Genomic DNA, 26,210 nt, shown 5'->3' with positions numbered 1-26,210 from the left:
CTACTTCTTTATTATGATTATAATTTGGACATTAAGTGTTCCGATTAAATCAATTAACTAATCATGTAGGCTATCACTAGGTTAATAAATTTGTTATAATTTATCCAAATAGAAGCAATTACAATATTTTATAAACATTGTTAATTTGCTGAAAACATCTGAGAATTGATCTTCAACAGTAAATACCAACTCTTAATAATATATGGTATCATTTGTTATTGTTTAATATTATTGATTGTTATCAAGTCTGAGAACAGAAACAGTCTGACAACAATAGTAAATGCTGCGACTCTTCGATGATTTCTTACATAGCTTTTTCACTCAAAAGTGAATTTCTGGAAAAATTTTAACGCTGCCTTCCGCCAGTAATTAATTTATTTAATTTTCTGTATCGAATAAATTGATAATGTTAAGCATTGATAAATATCTCCATGGATGAGGCTTTATAATGCAGCAAACTTTGTGTAAATATCTCTTACAGTTTTCGTGATATAACTTTTCAAAATTTTGGTTGCGCAATTTTGAAACACACTGTAGAAAGCTACCTAGGGAAAGTTGAGTTAGGACCTCACACGTTGTTGATCTCAACCTTACCATGCAAAAGTGTGTAATATAGTTATGATGATATGAATTTTATGTTCGTGGAGAACTCCCCAATTAGAACACCCATTAAAATATCTATTCTACTCATAAAACTTGAGTAATTGTCAAGTTTATTGGCCAATAATAGAGTACCTGAATGAGAGGCTCCTTTTTTCAGTTATGCTTGCTTCTCAATCACCTTTTAATTCAGAAGACTGTTGACTCGTAAGTTGGTGCTTCTCAAAAACAGATGATATTGTTTGAGTTCACATTCATCTGGCAGGGGTCAGATATTTGCTTGTTGAAGGCTAGGCTCTGAACATGGGAAAGTGCTGTGTCACTTCAAGTAGCAAGAAAAAAGAAACAAACCACTGCCAGCCAACTGCAAATTCTGCAATGATGCAATACCACCTGCATTTGAGAAATAATCTGCATAAAGCAGAGGCACCGGTTCTCAGAAATTTATAGTTGATTATGAAAAGGAATGTCTGCTTCAGGTATGTTCAATCATGTTTCCCATGCTACATGAAATAATGGAATGTTGGTACATCAGATAAATTACCAATAATTTCACTGATCCAATATATATGTAAAACTAGTTAAATGAGACAGGGATCATATTAAATTTAACACAATTTTTTTAGTACCTAATACAGGGTGTTTGTTTCACTCTTTCGGCCCCTGATTTTTGCTTATAAAAATCAAACTATTGGTCATAATGTAATAAAATTTGCTACGGACATACCTTGGTGTAGAAGAAGAAGCAAGGTGATGTCAATGGAGCTGGTGCCAAAGTGTGTCTAGTCCTTGTGTGGGCATGTGTGTGCATCTGGGCAATTCTACCGTTAATTCCCAATTGTACGGACGTGTGTTTTCAGTCTGAGTTCTTGGCCAGTTGGATGATGAGGAACTCCATAATGGCTATTTTCAGCAGGATGGCACCACTTTCCACACTTCCAATGCCAGCATGCAAGAAATTGTGTCATTTGAAGATCAAGTCATTTCCTAAGAACTTTGGCCTGACCTGGATTTCTTCCTATGGTGCATGCTGAAAGGAAAGGTCTATCGCAACAAGGCACATACTATCGTGGAACTCCCAAGACAGCATTCGGAGGGAAATTGATGCTGTGACTCCAAATGTGTTGGTGGCTACCTTCTGTAACATGGGGAGGCATGTGTAGGCATGCATTGATGCTAATGGTGACCACTTCCAACACTCACTGTGACCACCATACTCCATACACCAAGGTATGTCCGTACCAAATTTCATTACATTATGATCAATAGTTTGGTTTATATAAGCGAAAATCAGGGGCAGATAGTGAGTGAAACACCCTGTACATTATCATGTGTTTTACAGTATTAGCATCCAGTAGCTACATGTATTATTTGGAAAAATGCAAAATTCAGGAATTATTTCTAAATATATTGATGTGAACAAAGATAATCTATTCTACACAACTTACTATTTTTTCTATTCATAAATTTGAAGCATAATTGATTTTGCTGCATATCTGGCAGCTTCCTCAGGTACATACTATTTGGTTGTGCACATGATGTTGTACCTGAGGAACCAACAAAGTGCCCACAGTCACCAGTACGTGCCTGAGAAAGTTACCAGAAAGGCAGTGAAATTGAATTTCACTTTTTCCACATGGAGCAATGAGTAGTTGTGTAGAGTAGAAAATCCAGGATTGTAAAATCATTGTACCACTGTAGTTGTGTCAAAGTAGCTTTATTTTTTTGTTAGAAATGTCTGCTTTGTGTTTATTGTCTCATTTCCATTGACAGTGTATTTTCATTCCGACAAAAGTGTGTTGCTGTGGAATAATAATTGCAGTGTCATTATAACACCTACTTAACTCTCTGATTCGTGGTAGTTGACTACCGCAGTTTCGCAAATAACATTAATTAATTTTGCTTTTACTTATTTTTCTTGGTGTAATGTTGAGTGAGTCACAGTTACTTCAGCATGGACTAAATAACATTGGGATAATTTGGCTTTTTCTGTGTATTAACTAAATAATTGAGGTTCCATGATATAAGTTAAGATTAGAATAGAGTATCATAATAACTAATGGCGTGCCTTACAGGTTCCACACATCTTATCTGCTTGGAGGCTTCTGAGGTAGCAGGAACTACTGTTTCATGTCCTTATGACAGGCCAGTTGTTGCATCTATGTTTAATAGTTAACATTATTTGGATCTAACAGTCAAGAGAGTTTGGCAAGCATACCCTTATTGGCTATAGCATAATTAGATAGCTAATGAATTTTATTGCAATTAAAAAAAGGACATGGTTTTGAAGCTTGAGTTTGAGAAGCATTTTGGTTTGATACTGCTTTGAATTCCAGCCCCATTATTTTGCATCAACCTCTTTGTCTTTTATTGTTTTCTAATGCTGCTATTGTTTTTATTAAGTTAATAATAAGAAAATATTGTTAGTTCAAGTAATTGAAAGCAATCCTATGTCCCAAGAGAGAGAAGATATAATACATTGTGTGAATTGAGTTGAGATCGAAAAAGTTTCACAGTGGAACATTGATTATGTTTCCAGATTTTACATTTTTGTGTCTTCATTGTTCTGATGGAGGAGAATGTTATAAAATTTTCCTATGTTTTAAGTTTTTCACCTTATTCCCTTAACAAAACATTAAAATCAACATTCCACTGTATTCTTTTCTCCAGTATTTGTTCTTAAAATTTCAAAATGTTAGCTGATTGATGTGCATTCATAATTGTGTATTTGTTTTACTGTTTATGGGTGTTTTTTATTAAGCTGAGTGGAGTTAAAATTGGGGTCTAATTACGTAGGACTGGAAATGAAGTATGCAAAGGTTCACCTGTGTAACCCTTAAGCACTGAGCATTGCAAATTTGGGAACATGCTGTGACTGATAATGTTCTGTTGATTCATGTTTCTACTGACGAACCTTTGTGTGTCATGACTGACTACATTGCTACCTTACATAGCCAGGTGATGTAATAGGGAGTGGTTTTTAACTGTACAACTGTTCTTATCTATGTCCAGGGTGGCTACTCACTGGGAATTCCAGGAATTCTGCGTGAATTATTTGATCTGGGAATTATGCGTGAATTCTGCTTGAATTTTTCTCTGTAGACGTGAAAAATTGCAACTTCTATTATTCCAAATCCCATTGAATTTATACGTATTTTAAAATTCTCTGATGCAAGATTTTCACAGTATAGGTTCTATTTTTATTGAAGAAGGAAAAGAATCAATCCATTTACTTTTTTAATGTCCTTTGCAGAACAGTCTATGTGACAGACGGAAGATTATTGCAAGATAAGTTCCCCTGAAGTTGAATAGACAAATTCGAGTTTGAAATTAACAATTTTTCGTAGATTAGGATATCCCGTAACATCTGTGATGTATTTAGAGTCTGAATATGTGAAATTGCAAATGTAAACTCCGTACCTTAAAGTAAATATTTTAAATATATATATATATATATATATATATATATATATAAATCAAATAAGGTAAAAGGAAACACTCACCGGACAGTAGGAAAATTCAAAATTTTCGCTAATTTATAGCATCATCGGTGTGAGAAGAAACAGAAGACGGAACCGGAAGTTGGGGTCCTGCAGAGTTGCCAGGTCCCCATTGAAGAAGAAGCGGTGCGTAGAACGAAAAAAACACTGTTTCGTCACTGTTTTTTTCGTTCTACGCACCGCTTCTTCTTCAATGGGGACCTGGCAACTCTGCAGGACCCCAACTTCCGGTTCCGTCTTCTGTTTCTTCTCACACCGATGATGCTATAAATTAGCGAAAATTTTGAATTTTCCTACTGTCCGGTGAGTGTTTCCTTTTACCTTATTTGATTTTTACTTAGCCCTTTTGGCCCTCCTTGCTTTTATCCATAATATATATATATATATATATATATATATATATATATACCATTTAATTGAAATGATTTAGAATTTTTGGATACATTGGAATCACACAAACCCTTTATATTATTAATATATTTGTGTGTGTTTGTGTGGTGGTGAAAGTCGTAATACGTTGAAATAGAGAAAACGTTTGTTTGTTTGTACCATTGAATTTTTGGAAAGTTCACCTTGAAAACTGGGAATTATACTTGAATTTTATCATGGTCCTAGAGTGGCCACCCTGTATCAGAAGTTTTGCAAGTGAAAAGAAATTAGGAATTTTTAGAAGCATGAAGCAGCTAATATTTATGTAGGGTTTGTAACTTTCAAGTTCCGGCATTGTATATGGGGAAGCAGAGGAAACTTTTTCTAATAGCTGATATGTGTGGATCTTTATGATTCATAATTCTGCCATTCTTAGTTTCAGAGATAATAAATTTTGTTTAGGGTAGTGACAGTCACTATGCATGAGAAGTGAAGTTCTGTTTTTCAGAATTGAAAGTGACAAGTGTTCCATTCTTCATAAGAGTGTGAATAATATAGCATCCAATACCTTGTACTATTTCCAACGTAACATCCCAGGATTGTCAAAGGGGTATTATGGTGGGGAGGGGGTTAAAGTTAATAAAACAAAATTGTTTTCTCATAATATTTTCTTCTAATTGCTCAAACATATGGGCACTACAGGATTATTTGTCTGCGTGCGCTGAATAAAATTATATATGATTCACAGGCATCGTGATAACTTGATTGCCTTGTAATCAAGGGGTCACGAGTTTGATGCCTATGGTGGTTCAAATTCCTCTTGAAATTGTAAGTGCACTCCTGATTAGCCTATCTGTGCAACCATTCAGTTTGTGGAGGCATTCAATTTTAGTTAGACTAGAAAATAATTTCAAATTTTGCCCTGAAAACAGCCCTGGCATTACAAATCAGCATCTAAGGGTTCAATTAAAAAGGATAATAGGTGGTTCAGCACAATATTGGTCTTGTACATTGTGATCTAGAGCTTCTCAGAGCATAAGATAATGCCACCATGAGCAGAAATGGGTTGGAGTATGCAGAGCAGGAAGGAAATGTAAACTTGCAATTTGAACAAATCGCTAACTAAGCCTTAGTGAGGTATGATGGTCCAGACAGTAGGACATCTGATTGCAATGCAGTTGTTGCACGTTTCGTTGCAGTTAGCCATCAATAACCAGCTGAAATACACTTTCGAATTATTCGGTTAACACACAATTCACAAAGCTGAATTATGTTACCAAATCTGTGAGTTTGAGTCCTGGTTGAGCCTGCGTTTGTGTGCCGACATTTCTACATGATACATCTCCTGCATGTGCCAAATTAAAAGGTAATGTAGGGAATGAGCAGCGTGAGTTTTCCCACACCCTTGACTACTTAACATGCAACTTTCTAGGTTGTAAATAACTTACATTATGATGTATACATAATAATAATCTGTGGTGCTACAACCCATTAAGGGGCCCAGGCATACCTACTGACTGCTGGCCTCACTCCCACCTGATCCTACTTAATCGCTCATCCAAGGTGGGAGATTGACTAACCAGTTATGGGGTGAACCCCCAGTCATTGTAGGTTTTCATGACCGAGTTATGCTCATTCGTAGCTCCCCAATTTCCTCATGGTGGTGGGTGGCTACCGATCCCATACACAATCTAAAATCTCAGGAGAAAAGTTGTTAGGCTCTCCCCAGGAGAGACGACCCTGCACGCATCCCATAGCCGGAGCCCAAAACATGACACCTTGAAGCACACAGCCACAGTGCGGGATGTGATCTATACGTATTGAGGTTTGTAAGAAGCTGCCACAAATTTCCTAGAGGAGGAGGAATTTGTGTTGGCCCAAATTCTAAATAAAGTTTAGAATTTAGAAGATTTTCTTAGTTCCTTGTAGGAGGGCTGCCACAGAACCACCATTCTCAGGGGAACTTCCCTACTCTGTCCTCCCTGTGGTGTCTTTTTTTCTTTGTTCCTAAACTGGAAGTAATTATACAGCTGACTTGTGATGTTTGAAAAAAGATTTGCCATACTTCACAAAATCTAAGAAGACGTTTGGTCTTTAGTAAGAAGAAATGCTTAAAATTATGTTTCTTGCAACAAGAAATTCCACTCAAAAAAATTTATACTGCAAACAAAGTTACTTTGAAGTCAGGACAGTACAGAGTGGTCTGAAAATTTATTTAAAAATATCTTCAAAACATTGAAAAGTCTGAGAGTGTGCTTTGGAAAATTGAGCAGGAACCCTAAACATTAAAACAGAGGGTGCATGTTCTTAAATTTAGTGTGGTTGAAAAATATGCACTTATGAAACAAATTGTTAACTTTTTTCTCATTTTAACACACATGCTTTAACAAATGTAAGAACACCTCTTGTGAATATCTGTATGAGCTTTTGTCAAGTCCTTACCCAATAGATATTTACAATGTATTTTTCTCAAATTAGAGAATTTTATTTCAGCAATTTTGTAGACCAATAAGGCGAGAGGGAAGTATTGGGATGCAAGAGTATTGATGAGAACATTATTATGCCTCGTTTCTATAAGAAAGTTGAAGCAGTGTGGAATATGCTTGATATTACACAGATCTTACTGTTTAGTCTATATTTTTATGAACATTCCTTAGTTCCTTCGCATGAGCATTTGAAATATGTTTTGAAATTCCTTTTGTTCCTTTCCAGCATTATTATGTAGCTTCCTTTTTATTCATTCTGTTTCATAAGAGACTTAATTTTATCCTTTTCTTGTACCAAAATAACTTTTTTTTGTTCAGATTATATTTGCATGTCGATGTATTAGCAGTACTGTTTATCTTATATATTTTGTAATTAGCTTGAAAATCAATCTTCGGGATTGTTTTCTTAGTTTCCAATGGATGGAAGAAAATTGAATGACAAAAAGGTAAAATGTTTATAAGAAGTTTAGTGCACACTTTAGCATGATAAGAAAAGCAATGAACACCCCATGTAACCAGGTGCCGGTGGTAGAGTTTATGAAATCAGAAAAAACATATTTGGTAATTTTTTCCAATGTAGCATTTCCATAGTTAAACAAAAGTTCCTGCAGTTTTGAATTGCTTATAATGTTTATGTAAAAATTTGTGTATGCTATGCATTGTCAGCATCATTACACTAATTGAGACAAGAGTCAAATTCCATTTGTTATCCAGGTTTTCAGATCAATGGAATACTTCTGAAATGGAAAAGTAGCTAGCAGAACATGGTAAATGGCAGAGAGAATAGACCCAAGATTGCATCAGCAAAATGGAGTGGTCAACCATTTCCTGATGTTCTAAGAAGTGAAGCAGTTGCATTGTTTGTCCGTTGGAACTTCCTTCAGTTTCAGATTTAAACTGCATCTAACATCACATGGATATTATTTCCTTTCAGATTAAAAATATATATTTGTGGTCTCAACTAACATTTGTGTTGCACTTCCCTTTAACGATAATAATGAACATTTTATTTTTGTGCAGCTTCTTTTATCTTGTGTTCTACGAATGAGTTATAATTACTTTATTTTCCATGTCTTTATTTCTGTGATATATTTTGATCATATGTGCAACTAGTGCAAACGTGTTTTTTCCTTCCCTCCTAATATATCAGACATTTTAAGTTGTTTGCTGACCACCTTGGCAGAGTGTCAGGGATCCTGAGTTTGAATCCTGTCTTGGACATGGACGTTCTTTGTGAGTGCCCCTATAAAAATGCTTGAGAGAGAAGATAATGATATCATCTCCAGGTTTTATTGCCATTTGGGTATGGTATTTTATGTAGATTTTCTCATTTTATGTGCTTATCCTGGTATAAAGAAGAGGAATCCTATCTTTATTTTACTTTCATTATCACCTTTTTTTAAAAAATTTAAATCAATATGTTAGCTTCTGATAACTTTCTTGTACAACTTTCTTGTACTTGATTCTTTTCATTCCCATTTGTTATATATCAAAATATCAGTTCTGGCAGGTACATGGAGGAAGATACTCTATTAAACAACTTATTCATTGTTTCACATAAAGCACAAACCAAGAGAGTTATAAAAGCAAGAACAAATGATCTTGTCAGATGCATTATGAGAAAATAGAAAAATATGTGCTGGCTACACATTATTGATTGAAAGTTATCACAAAATTAAGAATGTGAATAAAATAAGTAAGATGTTTCCATCATCATGGAACGTAGTATAAAAAAAAGTATTACGTATTCGAAAATGAAACTAAAAACATAATTAATGATACGGGAAGTACAGTACATAAATGTTGGTTATGTCTGTAGATATAAATTTTATAAAGTGATGTCAGATGCAGACAAATCTGCAAGTTACCAAAAGAAAGAAGAAGAATAAAACTCAAATTGTATGGATGATGCGGTTGCTTCATTTTGTAGACGATGAAATGAATGGTCACTCCACTGCTGAGATCTTTGGATCTAGTTTCTGTACCTTCCAACCTAATATTCATGTCATCATCTTTTACCATTCCTAATTACCTTTCCATCCTGGAAGAGAGGTTGCGATTGATCTGAAAATTTTTGGATAATGAAAGAATGGTATGTGTTTTAAATATTGTCTGAATTAATGTCAAAATGCTTAGTTATCGCACATAATAAAATTGGTTTTCTTACAGTTTGTTTAAAGATGCTTGGAAACCTGTATGAGCTTCTCCAAATTCCATAACATTAAGTGCACAAAAATGCTTCTGACGCCTAATTTCATGTACTTTCTAGTACTATAGATTTTCCATCTTCTGCCTGTATTTTTTAGTACTTTCTGTGGTATTTAATGAACCTAGACAGTATTTTTTTTACCCACATCTGAAAGTAGCTAACCTCTTGCAACAAGTGGCACTCATATCCAAGTATTTCCAAAGAAAAAAATAATTGCTATGATGCAAATTGTATCTGCAAGTACTTGTTCTTTAAATACTGAATGTGATTACTACATACATACCATTGGACAGTGAAAATAGAACACTTATGATCCACAAGGATATGATCACAGCAACTTCATAAAATCAGAATTGCACTGTACGAGATTGTATCCAATGAGTTGTGCATGCATAGTTACATCACAATGCTGCTTCTGCATTTCAAAATCCCAATGCACATTAAGTTCAGAAATTGAAGACATTAAATGTAAGCTTATTTTGCATGAAAATATTTTCCAGGTCATTGCACATAGATGCAGGCTTATTCATTGCATCTTGTTTCGGCCCAAAACATCGCAAATGTAGTAGTTTGTATTGGTTTCTTTTTCATGTGTATAGTTTTATTTTCTAAGATTTACAAAAAAAAAGCTTTATATGTTATGAAGTTCAGAATCCTGTTTGCATTTTCAACTATACTACATAAGCATCATTGTAATTCAATCAACAATCAAACCTAACTTTAGTTTAATCATAGCAATTGTGTTCTGAGATGGGGACTTCTAGAAAGCGAACTTTTGCAGCAGCTGACGACGATGAAATAAGACAGGTGAAGACAATGATGAAATGAGATAAGGATTGTGTCTTCTATTGCTTCAGTGGACTACATACAAACACTTGATTTATAGTGATCATACACCATAAAGGGCCAAATCATATGCAAGAATGTTCCTCTGTTCACTCCATAACAGACTCTCAAAATTAATAACCAAATATAAAATTGAAAGAAAATTTCATGAGGGAAGACATTTTTTTTTTCATTGCAAGTGAACAAGTTGTAATGATCAAATTATTATTCCAACATGTTGAATATTATATTCCAGTGAAAATAGTGCCTTTTCTACAAAAGAGATGATACTTAATGCATTGCATGTCTGGATCCTTTTAAAAGTATTAAGAAGTTACAGGATGGTGTGATATGTGGGATATATTTGCATGGAACATTTCAATTGTACATGGAAGAAACTCCAGCCAAGAAGAAACTTCAATTCCTTTGTATTCCCCCTTTCCCATCTTGTTCCCAAACAACAGGAATTCAGTGGACATATGTTGCATGTAAGTACACACACATTCAGTAGGCAAATGATGAATTTTAATATATACAAATTATAAATTGTGTGTCGAGAAAAGAGATGAAAGTTCAAAGAAATGTCATTTTTTATTTTGTTTGTTTTTGATGGGATTGAATATCATGCTAACCTCCTGCTTTGTAAATATAAAATGTTTTTAAAATGCCACTTTCTATACATGTCCTCAGATACACTTGCTTTATCTTCCTAACAACAAAATTTATTGTCACAGATTGGGAAACAATAGTAATTTACGAAACAATAAATGTAGAATTTTTCTTTTTTTATGGCTCTTATTTTTAAATGTGCTGAGTAGTATTATCCATATGTAATATATGTTAAATATTTCCAACTAGGGTCATTGGCAGTCTTTTCAGGATCATCATATGGAGGCTGAAGTGTTGCGATTCTGGTGAAAAATGAAATGTACTAGTGCTCATTGACTTCATTTGCAGCACCTTGTCCATTCTTCATCCTGACTAAAAAAGTGTATAATTTGAATGTACATTTCAAGCTGCTATATTAGTTCTAGCTATGTAACTTTAAACTGATTTAAGTGTACGATATTTTGCTCTTCTGTGGATGTATATATTGTGATATATAGTGCAGGAACTAACAAGCCAACAATTTGAATTGATGCAATTTTCTTTCAGGCACACCTTATATTCAGGGCACTCGTTAAATTCAAACCTCTTTGGGATTGTTATATGATATTATGTAGTTTGTACTGGTACTAATTAAGCACATTGAGTTCCGAAGTACATTCTTGTGGGTAGTTTCCAATTGGTATTTTTCTAATTTCTTGCCAATATCTAGTGTGTAAGTAGTGAGAGAGTGGATGTAATATTTTTTCAAAGGGAAGTCTCTAGCATCATGTAAGGTATGGTGACACTGTCAATTTTCATGTGTAGTGTATAAAACCTGTCTGAAACTCGCATAGAAGGGATATTGGTGGAGGATATTGGACCAAATTTTCAGAGGGAAATGTAATAGTCTCTTACTTAAAATATACTTGTAAAGAGAAAATTTTCAGGTCCGTGTGTTTGTCAGGTGGAGGCTTTTGCACGATTTCCAAGGGATAAGTGCTTTTGGCAGAGGCCAGTGCAGAGATTTGATGCAGTCAAAAGTGCTCCACAGTTGTGTATATATACACACCACATAGAATGTTATGAATAAGATTTTCTAAACTTAATTCAAAGAGATTTAGTGTAATATTCACTTTAAAAATTCTGCATCTTATGATGAGCATTCAATGGAAATATGTATTTCTACTATCTTTACTAGTCATAATTGTACAATAAAACTTAGGGAAGTTCTGGACAGTAGCCCTATTGCTTGCATTTGCCCGTGCATGAGTACACGAGTGCAATGAAAATATTGTATTGAATACTAGTTTGTTGGTTATCTGTAGATTAAGAAGACAGGAAAGGCTTTGTTGTGTGATTGTGTATTCTTTTTCTGTGCTAGGTTCCTCTGACATAGCTGCATCCAGTACAAACCCCTTCCCTGCTCAAGCTGCCAGCTCTGTAGATGATTCCATTTCCCCCTGTGTGTCCACCACATCTGCTGCTATTACCGATGATGAAAAGAAAGAAAAATTGATGAATTGCTGTGTTTCTGTTAAATGTCCTGTCCAAGACGACTCAGCTAAAACGTAAGTACATAATTTAATAATGTTCTTTGCATCTGGTATAGATTGTTTTTGTTAGTTATTTTCTGTTGTAAAAGTCAGGATTTTTTTCTATAAGTGTGTGTGAAAACCAATACAAATATTTTACTCTGTGTTTTACAGATTTGCCAGTCTGTCTGCAGTTTTTAACACCAAACTACCAATATTGAATTCAAATGTAAATTTTAGGGATGGGACAGATTAATTGGTACACTATTGGTATCAGCCGATATAGGCATATCGGTGTATAGATAAAACTACTGATTATTTTACCGATCCGGTATATCTATAAATATGTTGTAGTTTAGTGCAAAATTCTACCATTTTGTTGTAATTTCTATGGATAATCTCCATGCCCAACTTTTTAAAAAAGTAAATCTGTAAATATGCAACTTCTTTTGTGCTGCAGTAACCTCAAAACATGCATTTATTAAAAATGTCAACAAACCATTCAGGTTCTTCAAGGACTATTTGAATTTATATCGGATAAGTAGAATATCAGTATCAGGCAAAATTTCATATCGGCCCATCTCTAGTAAATTTTCAGTATTTTTTTAAAAATTACATCAACATTTTCACAGGAATGACCAAAATATTTGGATGCAAGAGAAAAAGCATATTATGACACACATGCACAGTAAAGAACTTTGCAGACTTAAGCTTGTTCTGGAACATTAGCACATTTCCTCTTTTTTAGTGATACACAGGTAGGTGTATATTAACAGAGTAGATCATTAAAACAGAATATCACAGATTATAGTAGTATTTTAGAATATGAAATGTTTTAGAAGCCTACTCTTTGAGGGGTCTTAACAACCAATACAGAAATGTGTTGAAATGTTGAACTTCCAATCACTGTTTTTAGTTTCCATATGTACCTTCATTTCAGAGATGCTCTGCATCCTAAGGATGGTATATTTGTTTCTATCTAGTAATCTGTGAAGAGTCCCCAAACAGGATATGTTTGGGGAAGGTGTTGTATGCTTGGTTATAGTGCAAAGTAGGATTGCCTAGCAGGATTATTATCTGTGTCCTAGGCTATGTCTGAATTGGCAAGTGTTCCATCCCGTTCTCTCCCATTGATTTTGTGTGCCGTCGAAGTCATCTGAATCTACATGTCCCCTTGCAGTATGGTTGGCACTTTTTCCGCCAGGTGTCAACCCAAACATTACCCACTGCACTCTAGGGTGTAGGTGCACAGTGTGGAAGCAGAAGGCTGATGCCAACCACACATTACAATGATTTCCATCTATTTACTACTCATATTGAAAATTTGACATGTGATTTCTTCAATTATAATTTTTATCGATAAAATGTCCCAGTATCTCAGAGTTTTACATAGTCTTTTCAGTAAATGTTGTCTCTGCAAAGTGAAAGTTGGAATATGGCTGCCAAGTGCAGGGTCACAGCAAGTTGAAGCATGCATCCATGTTTCCCCTCCAACTCCAGGTGTGCTGCCAATTCAGACAACGGAGGTAGGCTGATTCCCCAGATGGAACTGTGCTCTGGGCAACATCTGCTTCCAATTCAGATGCAGCCCTAATCTCCACCTTGTCTAGTTGTCTAGGCAAGACCTGTTTTTGGGCGTGTGGACAATTTTTAATTTTGATTTTACAGGAAGCAAAGTAAGGGCTAGGGAGGGTTATCTTTGCAGTGGCTAAGAGTTGTTTGGGGTTGACACTTGGAGTAATAACTTCAACTTCAGGGACTAATGACAGGTGACAAGATAGATACAAATATGTACACCATCCTGAGGATGGAGACTGAACCTGATTCTGAAATGTAGGTACACAGTGTTTAAAAGTTCAACAGTTCAACATAAATCAGAGTCACCAATGACCAGCTGGAGAGAACAACACAAATGTGTTTAACATTAATATCCTCTTCAGTTTATGTGGCCTAAGGTAATAAAGAGAAGCCCAGTTGAACTGGTAATTGAGCTTGTAGAATTTTGTTGATTTTTTTTTATTTCTTCTTTTTTGCATCTACTTATTACACAATTTTAATTGTAAGTTTTCCAAATTTTACAAAATTTCCAGGATATTTGCACTTGCTCACATGTCTCTCTCAGCATTTTGCTCACATGTCTCTCTCAGCATTTTGCATTCCTGCAGGATACCCAGCATGGAATATTATCAGCTAGTATCAGTGATATTAAACCACTGACTTTGGTTGGTACCAAAATGCAGGGTGATTTAGAAGCAATGGTACAAACTGTAAAAGCTGAAAATATGCATTAGAAATAGCAAAAGAGTCACACTTACACTCTGTTCTGGGAATCTCGGGAGTGAGCAAACTAATAAAAGTCTCTGCACAAATAGTGACTTGAGAGGGCTCGACCAATTAACATGCAAGAGGGAATGGGATTGCATGGAGTGGGGGAAAGCTAGCAGCCATTTCCAGAAGCATGTACTGCTTCACTCTGCCCACTCGCTTTCTCCCATTCTCTACGGTTATGCATGACCTTGCTCCAGAGATTCCCAGGATAGAGTTTAACATAAGTTTGTGAAACTAGGAGATGTATGAATGTATTGTCGTGATCTGTCACTGGCGTACTTGGTGAAGCCCATGCTGTTCCCCTTGCACATGTGTTCACTAGCTGCCATCCAACTTTTGCACTTTTCTTTGCAAGAAGCAAGTAGCATTGCAGAGAGGTAGTGGAGTATGCCTTATATACTGTGTGTTTAGTAATCACTTTGTAAGTAAGGACTACATTTTTTTATATATGATTCTCTACTAGTACTGCCACCTAGTATGTGCACTAGTGGACAACTGTTCAAGGAGAACAGCACACGTTGAGCATGGGTATCAGCAAGTACATCAATCGGTATCTGATCAGAGCATGGTGCTGATCACATCGCCTACACAATGGTTGATACCGTGAATGTGTGGAAGCCCTATATACACATCCCCCTATGTGCCTTAATAGTATGTTGCAGTGTGTTGGGGAAAGCTATATATTTTCCGAAGATGTGGCAATTATGTATGTATAATACTGTGGTTAGCATTTTCTTGCTGTGAGGTGGTCATGAGAAACTTGTTCATTTATGAAAGAAAAATAAAACATTATTCTGTACAATATGCACAAGAACAGTCATAATTAGAAATAAATTTCAAGACAAAGACGAAGTGACATTATTGATGGATTAGTTGGTAGAAATTTTCCAACAACTTTTTAGTTTGTACTTTGAATTCCTTGGTGCATCAAAAGTTATTCTTAATGTTTTGCCAGGAGCTTCGTATTTATTTAGTAGTTTATTTACAGTGGTTAAAAGGTGGAAAAAGTGTTGACTTGATAGCGTAGTTGATTGAGCACTGTTCTCTAGTAAAGTGGGGCATAGGAGAGACACTAACATTCAGAGACAATCATGGTTGGATTCCTCAGAAGAAATATGACATGGTATGAGTGATGAATTGGAAGTTGGAGAACGAAATTAGCTGTAGTTAGAAGAAATAAGATATTAGAAGATAAGAGATTAAATAAGATATTGAAATTCCTTTGTTTCTCATTCTAAAAAATATATATTACATTAAATACAACCAGACTTGGTCACCAGAATACATATGCATTAGCAAAATTATAAGATAAAACTGTAATTAAAAGATAAGAAAGAAAGAAACAAACAAAAGAAGTTGCAAAATTTCATGATAGGTCATTAGGCCCTACATTAAATGGGGCAATGGGTTGTAATTAATTTGCTATTTAAAGGAAAAATCAATTGCCTTTTGCAGATTCACTTACCCTCAAACAAAAGTGTTATTTTGGTGGATCATAATGACATATGGAGGTGAAATTTTGAGGTGCAAAGGCAATTTTTTTCTTATTGTAGTAATCATTATTTTTGGCCCACCCTAATATGTGTAAACTCTTCTCAAGCTTCTTAAAGCGGAATAACTCAAAATATTTTGGTGCACTCTTAAACTTAATTTATGTTGAGACATTTCATTTAATGGATGTTTGGAATGATATTCTATTTACTCTGTGAAATCAAGTTTAAAGGGTTTTAATGTGCAAGATGAAGCTAAATGACTTTTCATTTTGCTAAATGACATTTTTCATTGAAGAGATCATCTTCTTTTACCACTTTACGTAAGTGTCTAGTTTTAAATTCAACAGTCTTTCCGAAATGTTAGTTCTGACGGGGCATGGACAGTTTTTGTGTGTGTTCAGAAGTCAACAGATGGTGAATTTCTTCCCTTCTAAATTACTAATTGTTGCCTTCAGAACTATTGAGAATGAAGAGAATGTGGTGCTATACTTAATCTTCAATAACTTGGCACAGTTTTGTATTTACTCTAATACTGATTGTTGAAATGGTTCAAAAATTACCATTGTACTCTTTTTACATCTTGACACAATATGAAGAAACTATCTTCCTTCTTCTGCTAACATTTCATTTGTCTTGATCGTTTTATTTGTAGTGTTTTAATAAATAAATTTTTGAGCAGTAGACAACAAAGGTTGCACAACCTTAAAAATATTTTTTTGATTGGGGTTTGTAATTTGATCCCAATGTTAATATGTGCTTATTGTATGGCATATATTAGCATAATAAATTGCTTCAGAAATTTTAAGAGCAACTATATTTATCTTGTAACTTTTTTTTTTTGCACTATGCTATTATGACAATATGACTTGTGGAATGAAAAGTAATTTTACTGCTTTCAGCTCCCAGCATTGCATAAACTTAAATGAACAGGATTCTTTAGGCCGAAATCCTCTTTATTATGCACTTCTTCATGGCAATGAGGCAGCAGCTGCGTTCCTCATAAAACAAGGAGCAACACTTGGAATTATCACAAAAGTGAGTTTTAGGAATGTGCATGACACTTATCTTAGGAATTGCAACGATTTTGTATGTAGGAGAGGCAAAAGTTTTCCAAAAAATCAATAGCGGTAGTGAAGCAATTTCTAGAAAGTGAATGTTTATGTATTCTTCCTCTTGTCTTGCATAACAAACAAAATGGGGATTCTCTCAGTGTTGTATCACCTATTCATAATTCATGAGCTTATTCTGAACCATACACTAGTTATGGATGTAATACCTGTTCTGAGGATTTTAATCACCAGATTATCTGATTGTGAATTATTCAGTGTGTGATTACTGAACTGCATGCTTTCCACAGGTGTTTACAGTTGCGGTCACTTCTGGCTTGTAAAAGTCACATTGTGAATCATTGGTTAGTTTCAACCCAGAAGTGTCAGCAACTGTACATATATGTTTAAAACTAGACTATGCTAATGGTAATGTAAGTAATGTACATTATATATGTGTGTATATTTTCTTAACCGTTCTACAGCTGATCTTCATGGCGAAGTGGTTGTGGTTAGCAGTGTGTGCTACAATGCTAGGGGTCCTGGGTTCGCAACCCAGTATTGATGTATTTTGCAAGTTTCCATCAAATCATCACTCATTCTCATCATCTCAATTAGCCAAAATTGGCAGAAAAGCAACATAAAATAACCTAGTTGAATCAATTAACCATTCTACTCTATCCACAAATAATATCATGCAGAAGAGGGAAGGTTCATCATTTTGATTGCCTTCTCTACAAAATCAAAATCGTTTTATCATCCTAACAGTAGAAGGTAAAAATATTTGTGTAGATGAACTTCAGTGCATTATCAGTGTTTTCGCATGGTGAAAGAACTGCAAAGATTATTTTTACTCTTCCATCAGATGAAAACTAAAAAGGCAAAAGAAAATATTAAGTAACAAAATTATTGTTATAAAATCACCATAGGTTGCCGTGCAAATGCTATATTGTTTGAAAGGAAAGCAGATGGAATGTTTAGTTGTAGCTATTGCATCATAAATAGTTATTTAAAGTACAGTGGAACCCCGATTTTACGTTCCCTCATTATATGTTTTCCTGCTTAATATGTTCATCCAGTCATTCCCCGGCAAAAGGCCATGTTAAATAATAGGATGTTCACCTCAATCTTACATTCGTTCTAACTCCCGTTTTCCGAGCTGTGGCGATGTCTTAAAATTTGGCAAAAACCTGTTCTGTTGACCATGCGAGTTATCCCTCCTTTTTCTTGCTTTCGAAGCTGTCCAATAGTGAATAAGAACTGCACTTCTTTAACACTCAGTGGTGTGCCCAAGGGGGGATGATGGGGTCATAACACCCCCCCCCCCTTTTGGCCAGTATTTCTGAAGAAAAAAAGAAGAACGTCATAGGCAGGAAAAGATAGCAAAGTGAGGGTTGACTACTATAAAAAGTATACATAACCCCATCAACCCTTTCGAAAATCCTGCACGCGTCACTGGTAAATTCTTGTGACATCTAAAAATGCGTAAGTTTGACAAATCTTGTTTTATTCACTTTATGCTTCATGTAAATGGAGATCCTGCACAATCAAATGCATCAACTGAATATAATAGGCGGCAGTTAGAAGCAGTCTTCCACCATCCCTACCCTATGAAAGTGGGTCCCATTAATCCACCATTGACTTCCACAGCAGGTCTTGCTTTTTTCTTAGAAATTCATAATCGTATTTCTATCCTGTTGTTAAACAATTTTTGACATAATATACCCCTATAAAGTTGATTGTGTAGTCATTTCTTACTGACACTTGAGTTTCACCCCTCCCATAGGCTTTCCTGCTTTTTAAGTTTCCCGCATTTTAAGTTTTTTTATTTAGGGGCCCCTGAAAAACGTAAAATCGGGGTTTGACTGTATTATTAAAATAAAGAAAAACAAAGATTTATAGGAATTTATTGTTTATTGCCTAACTTCTACTTGTAGTTAATTGATAATAAGAGCTATTCAATTTGTAGAGGCATATGTTGTTTTGTGTATAGATTCATTAAACAACAAAGTGCATATTTGCCACACACTTTTGTATCTAAGCCAAACTATTTTCCATGTTAGATGAATACCCATAGTGTGTGTAATAAAACAAGAAACAGAATCCTTATTATATGCCAGTCACATGGTTAGTCATCTGTCGTATGCATATATTTATACATGGACATCAACCATGGCTCAAACCTGGGTCTTAGGCTTATCATGTCATTTCCGTACCAACTGAGCTACCAAGCCAGCCGTGGTTTTGCCTGTGTGGAATTGTCTCGGTGCTATTGCAGTGGGCTCTGTTACATTTGAAACACTGTTCATATCGATGGGGTCTAGTTTCTCCCAGTGCAGATATGTAAATTACCTTTCTCTTTGTCATACACATGATATGTCTTTGTAGCAGTGTATTTGAACATCATGTGCTTCAAACTTAACCCTTAAGTACTGTAGACACTGATAATCTCACAACTAACATGGAGGGGCATGTCAGACCTCTTGTTTTGATTTTTAACTGTGAACTCACTGTTTTCGATTTCTGATACATGTCACATGACCTAGGTCAATTTTCAATGACAGTTAAACAAACTTAATGTAATTTGGGAAGGGGTGCGAGAAATTAAAAAAAAGATTTATTGATTTGGTTTATTTTACTTCACTTTTCTTCCACTTTTGGCTAATCACAAAGATTGAGATGACATGATGAAATTGATGAATTGACACTCACAAACACCCATGCCCAGACTGGGATTCGAACCTGGGACTCCTTGCATCATAGCACGATGTGCTGACCATTTTGCCATGGACGCCAGCTAAAGTAAGAGAATCAGGTTGGTCAGAGAGATGGTCCATAGTAGTTAAGGGTTAAAGAGCCAACAGGCACAGGAATAATTTTAATATTTGTTCTAAATAATATTTTCCTTTGTGTGCAGCTATTTGATGTAACCTTTCTCTTCTTCTGTAGGATAACTCTACAATCCTTCATGCAGCAGTAATGTCTGGCAATGTTCAATGTGTGCAAGTAGTATTAGAAGCATTAGCTAAGCAACTTAATCATTCCTCCCAAAATTCACCATGCAGTGCAAAGGAATTTTCAAATTTATTTACACGAAAGGATGATCATGGAAAGACACCACTGCATTTAGCGGCAGTATTGGATCATGATGATTGCCTGCAGCTACTTTTGTCTTACTTCTCAGATTGTTTTCTTGATGTTCGAGACAATGATGGCAGAACAGTGTATGATGTAGCATCAAAAACCTGCAAAGCACTCTTGTATTCATTGCACGGTAAGTAATTAAGGAATGTTAAAAAATTATATTGTTATTAATAGAGACCGGATGTTAGGCACCACTAAAAATGTTCAAAATAAGCAGGCAAAAAGGCACTTAAATAGCCACTAAAAAATTGCTACCAAATTAAATGCATTGTTGAACCATGTCCTATTCAATTAGGACAACACACATGAGTAGACGTGTGAATTTACAATTCATATAATGGAGCTGAATCCAAAGAAAATAATACATGCTTGACATTCTGATCAGAGCACTATATCATTGTTACATGATAGCTCTTGGCAGTCATTAGGAAATAGTCGTTGATCACACATGACAACACATTTTTCAGTACTGAAAATGATCTCTCCATGTCTGCTGGTGACTGGAGTGTATTTAAATAGCATAGTGTTTCGATCAATATCGGTTGCAACCTTGTTTTCATCTGTAATTCCTGCATCTTTTAACCAATGAAAATCCCAATTATCAGCAAGAATCTGCTGACATTTTTGTGGTATACCTGCAACACTGGGAACCACTTAAATGACGCATTGAGAAAATATTGGCTACTGTACATTGGAATTACTTTAATGCCATGCCAAGTTAATTTTGAAAATCAGGTAAATAGGTGTCATAGGCACTGTACATTAAAATAGGCAAAATAAACTTTTGTATGTGAAATCTTAATTCCTCGACATGAACTTACATTTAAATGATATTTATGAAATCTGTAACAATAAAAAATAGGCATTTTGCCTAACATCCAGTCTCTAGTTATTAATCTATCTTATCTCAACTTTCAGTAATTTTTTTCAAAATGTATTTCACATTAGGCAGACACTGCAGAAATGTGATTGTAATGATCGAGTAAGGGGGAAGTTAACATACAAATGTGCTCAAAAATGTTGAAATAAGAATTAACGGATAATCATGTGGCAGAAAATTCAAATATTTACTTTGCTTAAGAATGGAAGGTCATATAACTTAGATGTATACAGGATATCCTCAATAATATGAAATTCAAGGAACAAGAAATGTCAACTTTGAATTACCCAGACTCTTCAATGCAATGTCTGTTTTTCAGGTGAAACTAAATGACTATACACTACTCCCAACATTGCTGCCTTTCCATGTCGGAGTGGTTAGCACATCGCGCTAGAATGTTCTGGGTCCTAATCCTGGCCTGAGCATGAATGTTTGTGAGTGTCCATTCATCTATTTCATCATATTATCACTAATCCTTATCTTTTCAAATTAGCCAAAAGTGGCACAAAGAGCAAAGTAAAATAAAGCAAATCAATCAATTACTCCCAACATCGAATTTTTTGTAATTGGCAAGAGCTCACAAAATAAACACTATGGGCATAGAGCTTCTAGCTTGATGTAAAAGTCATTTGTACTTGGAGTTATGCACAGAATGATGATTTGGGGGGGGGGGCATGAACAAGAGTGGTGTATCACATTTTTTATTTGATAATTTTGAGTTATTTTAATTTTTAATTACTTTTTCTTATTTTTATTTCTGTAAATTATTTTTTCTGTTCTTTAAGGTGACCATGAAAATGGTGGTGGGCATTATTGCTCTGTATTAATGTGTCCAGAAAGACATGGCAGTCAGTACCAAATAGGTTGTCTTACTGTCGACAGGGAGATGACGTGGCAAGCTCTAACCAAGAAGTTAATTGGACTTGCTTCCAATCATTGGGAGATAATCTCAAAGTAATTATACTTACAATTCTTTCTAAATTTCAAAAAAAGAATGCCTTATGGTTTAGTTCTTCAACTGTTGTTATCATATGTTGGTAGCTTATAGTGTGGTTTATTGTGCCAAGGTGCATAAAGTGGACTCAGACTCACCATGTAAGGTTCTCGTTTTAGTTCTTGCCTAGTTGTTCCTTTGCGAGTCTCCCTTCATCAATTTTATCTAATCATCATTTATTTGTGGCAGGGCCAGCACTAGGTGTGTGCGGGAGTTGGGCATATTGCAATCAATGAACAACAAAAGTATATCTATGTTCTTCTAGAACGTAGTATATCTAGAATGTGGTGGATGTACAAGCAAATATGTAGGAGAGACGGGGAGAAGCATCAACGAGAGAATTAAAGAACATAGGAGAGACATTAAAGAGGAAGATCCAAGAACAGCATTGAATGAGCATATGTTGGCATATGGGCACAGGATTAAGAAAGTACAAATGAAGGAGAAGAGGGAAAATTAAATAGAGAGAAAAGTGGTGGAGACAAAGCACATATGCATAAAAAGGGGAGAGAAAATGAACAAAACAAAGGGGAAATTGGAATGAAATGGGTGGAACTGATGAAAAAGCAAATTGGTAAAGTTTCCAGAGCCACCTTCAATTTTCTGCACAAAAATGGAAGATTTCAACTTGCCAGATGAGTTAAAGGAGAAAGGGAGGGTCAGTGCCACCAGATGGAGGAGGGGAGGGAACACAAGAAGAGTAGGTTACAGGATGGAGGGGAGGCAGAGAAACACCTGCAACGAGGAAAAAACAGTTTACCTAGGAGGAAATAAAGAGAGAAGGTATTCATTCCTTCAAAGTGTAGAGTGACTAGCCATGTGAGGTTGTGTTGTTGTATGTACATCTTAGTGTAGCTTGAAAAAGTTCTGGGAAACAGAACAAAACATCGCAGATAAAATAAAATAAAAACTACTAAAAATAACTGTTAGATTATTTTGCATCAACAAATGTATATATTTCGTTTTATTATCTAAGAGCAATAAGCACATTGAAGGTTAAAACCAAGAATTTTTGCAGGCTAATAAAAGTTTCTAAATTAGTGTTTATTTTCATTTCAGGCATGCCACTGGTGTGATGTTAATTATATTTAATTCCAAACCTGGGCATGTTCAATATCAATCAAACTATTATTTTACCTATCAAAGTGGTAATTTTTAATCATATCCAATAATCTTCTCTATCATAATTCTCTTTTATTTACTTCTCTATGAATTTTAATACTGTAGTGAATTTGTTGTTTTTGTTGTTTCATGTAACATAATATTTTCAGTTAATGATTTCATTCTAAAATTTAACGGATAGTGCATATTATTGAAATATTTGAACATGGCTTTTATGCATTACTACTTTGTTTAGAATTTGATTTCAGTAATTTTTTATATTTTTAAGTGTGTCAAAACTCAAAACAATCCACGAGGCCAAGAAAAATAAATTAGTTGCATAATTGGAAGCACGAGCATCCTATAAGCTCATAATCAATCATACATGAACAATTCTTTTTATCTGGTGGGACTCCCCTGAAATGCCGGTTCTCAGGCCAGTGCCAGAATTGCCCTCCCTAGGGCTCGCTCTGATCCAGGGGTCCAGGGTTCAAATCCTGGCCTGGGAATCCTTATTATTTGTGAGTGTCCCTTCATCAATTTCATCGCATCATCACTCCTGATCTTCACGATTAGCCAAAAGTGTCATAAAAGTGAAGTACTTGTAAAATAAACACATTAATCAATCATCATTTATCCTCACCACCAAGTTCAATCAAAGTTGCAGAATAGTAACACAAAATAAGAAAAATACTAATGGAAACTAAATTTTTTCACGTAAATTTTAGTGTTTCATAAATTCCATTTCTTTGCTTTGAGTGATTGAATGAGTGGGTTCTAATGGATTAATGAAAATTCCCATTCAACTCTTCCTGTAGACATGTTAACCTGTCTTTTTTTTTATCAAAGACTCCTTGACCTGAAGTTTGGTCTAATAACACATGCTACCTTCTGTATAATGTACGAGGGGATATCAAAAAGGAATTGAGTAAAAATTTTACAGCCAAACTGAAATATACATTTTGAAGGTTGAACATTACTCTGCTTTTCCACATACATTCACATTTATACATTTGTCCCACTGTGACGAAAATTTTTCGATGCCCATGAGGTAGAAATTGTTCAGCTGAACGCGTAACCAACAACACACGGCTGTCACAACTTCCATGTCGCAGCTGAAGTGTTTGCCAGCAAGGTGTTCCTTCAGTGGGCTAAAGAGGTGAAAGTCTGATGGGACCAAGTCTGGACTGTATGCTTGAGAATTTCCCAATGCCAGGAATTGACTTTTTGTGTCACTGATGCAGTCACATGGGGACAAGCATTGTCATGGAGAATGTTGAACTCCTTCAGAGATTTTGTTGGAAGTTTATGGTGCAGAGCACCTCATAGATGATCCAGTGTGGCACAATATGCAGTAGCATTTACTAGCATTTACAATTGCTTCTTTTACCCGCAAGTTTGTGTTTCCCTACCATACTCTGTTGCTTTCATTCAGGGGTGTAATGTAAAACCCACGATTCGTCCCCAGTAACAATATGGTCGAGGAATGCATTTCCAGCCATATGGTACCGGAGCAAATGCTCAAGACTATCCCATACGGTCCTCTATATGCTGTGGTGTAAGCTATCTGGGGACCCATCTCGCTGACAGTTTGCGATACCCAATTATCTTCATGGATATGGTGTATGCACTGCCATATGAAATGCCCATTGCATCCACTATTGTTCGGATTGTTGACCACCGGTCCTCCTGAATCAATGCCTCCACAGCGTCAACATTGCTGTGTGTTGGATGTGCGAGGCAGTCCAGAACGGGGTTTCATGGAAGACATTTACATGCCCTGCATTGAACTTTGCACACCAGTTACAGACATTTGTGAATGTCATGCACGTGTCACCATACACTGCACACAACTCACGATAGATTTCAGGTGGTTTCTATCCCTTGGACCACAGAAACCGAATCTCACACTGCCTCTTGGCTTGTGTGAGGTGCACACACCTGCCATCTCATGGAAAGATGGCGAAATACATGTTCTTCCAAATGTAAATTTCAGTTTTTGTGAATACATTTCCATTTGGCTGTAAAAAATTTACTCAAATTACTTTTTGATATCTCCTCGTAATTAGTAGAAGAAAAAAAGTTCTTAAATGAAAAATGTAGTTGGTGGCATAAATTGTTGAAGTCTTGATCTAGAACTCAGAACTGTTGTGTGTTGAGAAATAGTGCTGTCAAACTGCTAGTTAAGTGAATGGGTCATAATTAGGGCTGAGTTGATACCTCTTTGAACCAATACTGTTACAGATGCCTGAAAATTGGAACAAATAAAATTTGTTCAAAATATTAGTTAATATTTGTGTGTGAGTATTCCACTCCAACTATGAGCATCAATTTCCAGAGTTTTGCTTTAAAATATTTAAAAATTACATCGGCATGTAAAAAATACCTGTTATGTAATAACAAAATACAGTTTTTTTTCACATAATAATAATAATACTAACCGGTGGTGCAACAGCCCATTAGGGTCAGGGCCTACCTACAGACTGCTGGCCTCACTCCCACCTGCCAAGGACTCCAACCAACTAGTTACAGGGTGACATGTGGTCAGCACTATGAACCCCCAGTTGTTGTTGTTGTAAGTTGTTGTACTCACCGATAATTTTAGAAACCGATACCGATATTTAACAGATTCCAATACATAAGATTATTAAATAGAAATGGGATGTTATTTTCTGCATGACAAAAATACATTTGGTATGTTCATTTCTTTCTATTGCATATCATATGTATATACATACATATTCTCAAGAGATGTGAATGTACATTTGCATCTAGAAAAGGTTATGTGAACCTAGAGATTTAACATTAGTACACAAGCTGTTTTTTGAAATGCAAAATGAATCCCTGTTCTGCTTGATTCAACTTCAGAAATACGAGATTTGGAAGCACTTCAGGAAGTAACATACTTCTTCTCTTATCGCAAATCTGTTCAGCAACACTGAACACTCAATCACTGAATACTGATGCAGCAAGTATGCCCAAGTATTTTCTCAGCACTTGCTTCAGGTTTGAATACTCATTTTTGAATTTCCTATACAACCGCAGATCCTGGTTCAGCAATGTACTGTTTTATTTCCGATTTATAGTTAGGTTCATCCTCTGAATGAGAATTTGC

The 26,210-nt window shown here is 35.4% G+C and overlaps 1 protein-coding gene across 1 annotated transcript in view; it reads left to right on the top strand.

Annotated features, from left to right (window-relative positions):
• Window positions 1-26,210, top strand: part of LOC145984242 (uncharacterized) — a 100,312-nt gene that overhangs the window by 62,618 nt on the left and 11,484 nt on the right. Inside the window, exons 11-14 of the mRNA XM_083117828.1 lie at window positions 11,959-12,145; window positions 16,830-16,965; window positions 19,926-20,250; window positions 21,786-21,954. Of these exons, the coding sequence (XP_082973954.1) occupies window positions 11,959-12,145; window positions 16,830-16,965; window positions 19,926-20,250; window positions 21,786-21,954 (817 nt within the window). The remainder of the gene's footprint in view (window positions 1-11,958; window positions 12,146-16,829; window positions 16,966-19,925; window positions 20,251-21,785; window positions 21,955-26,210) is intronic.

Source organism: Lepisma saccharinum, chromosome 2 (assembly GCF_977018435.1).
Source record: "Lepisma saccharinum chromosome 2, izLepSacc3.1, whole genome shotgun sequence".
NCBI lineage: Eukaryota > Metazoa > Arthropoda > Insecta > Zygentoma > Lepismatidae > Lepisma > Lepisma saccharinum.
This window is presented reverse-complemented; position numbering and strand designations above follow the sequence as displayed.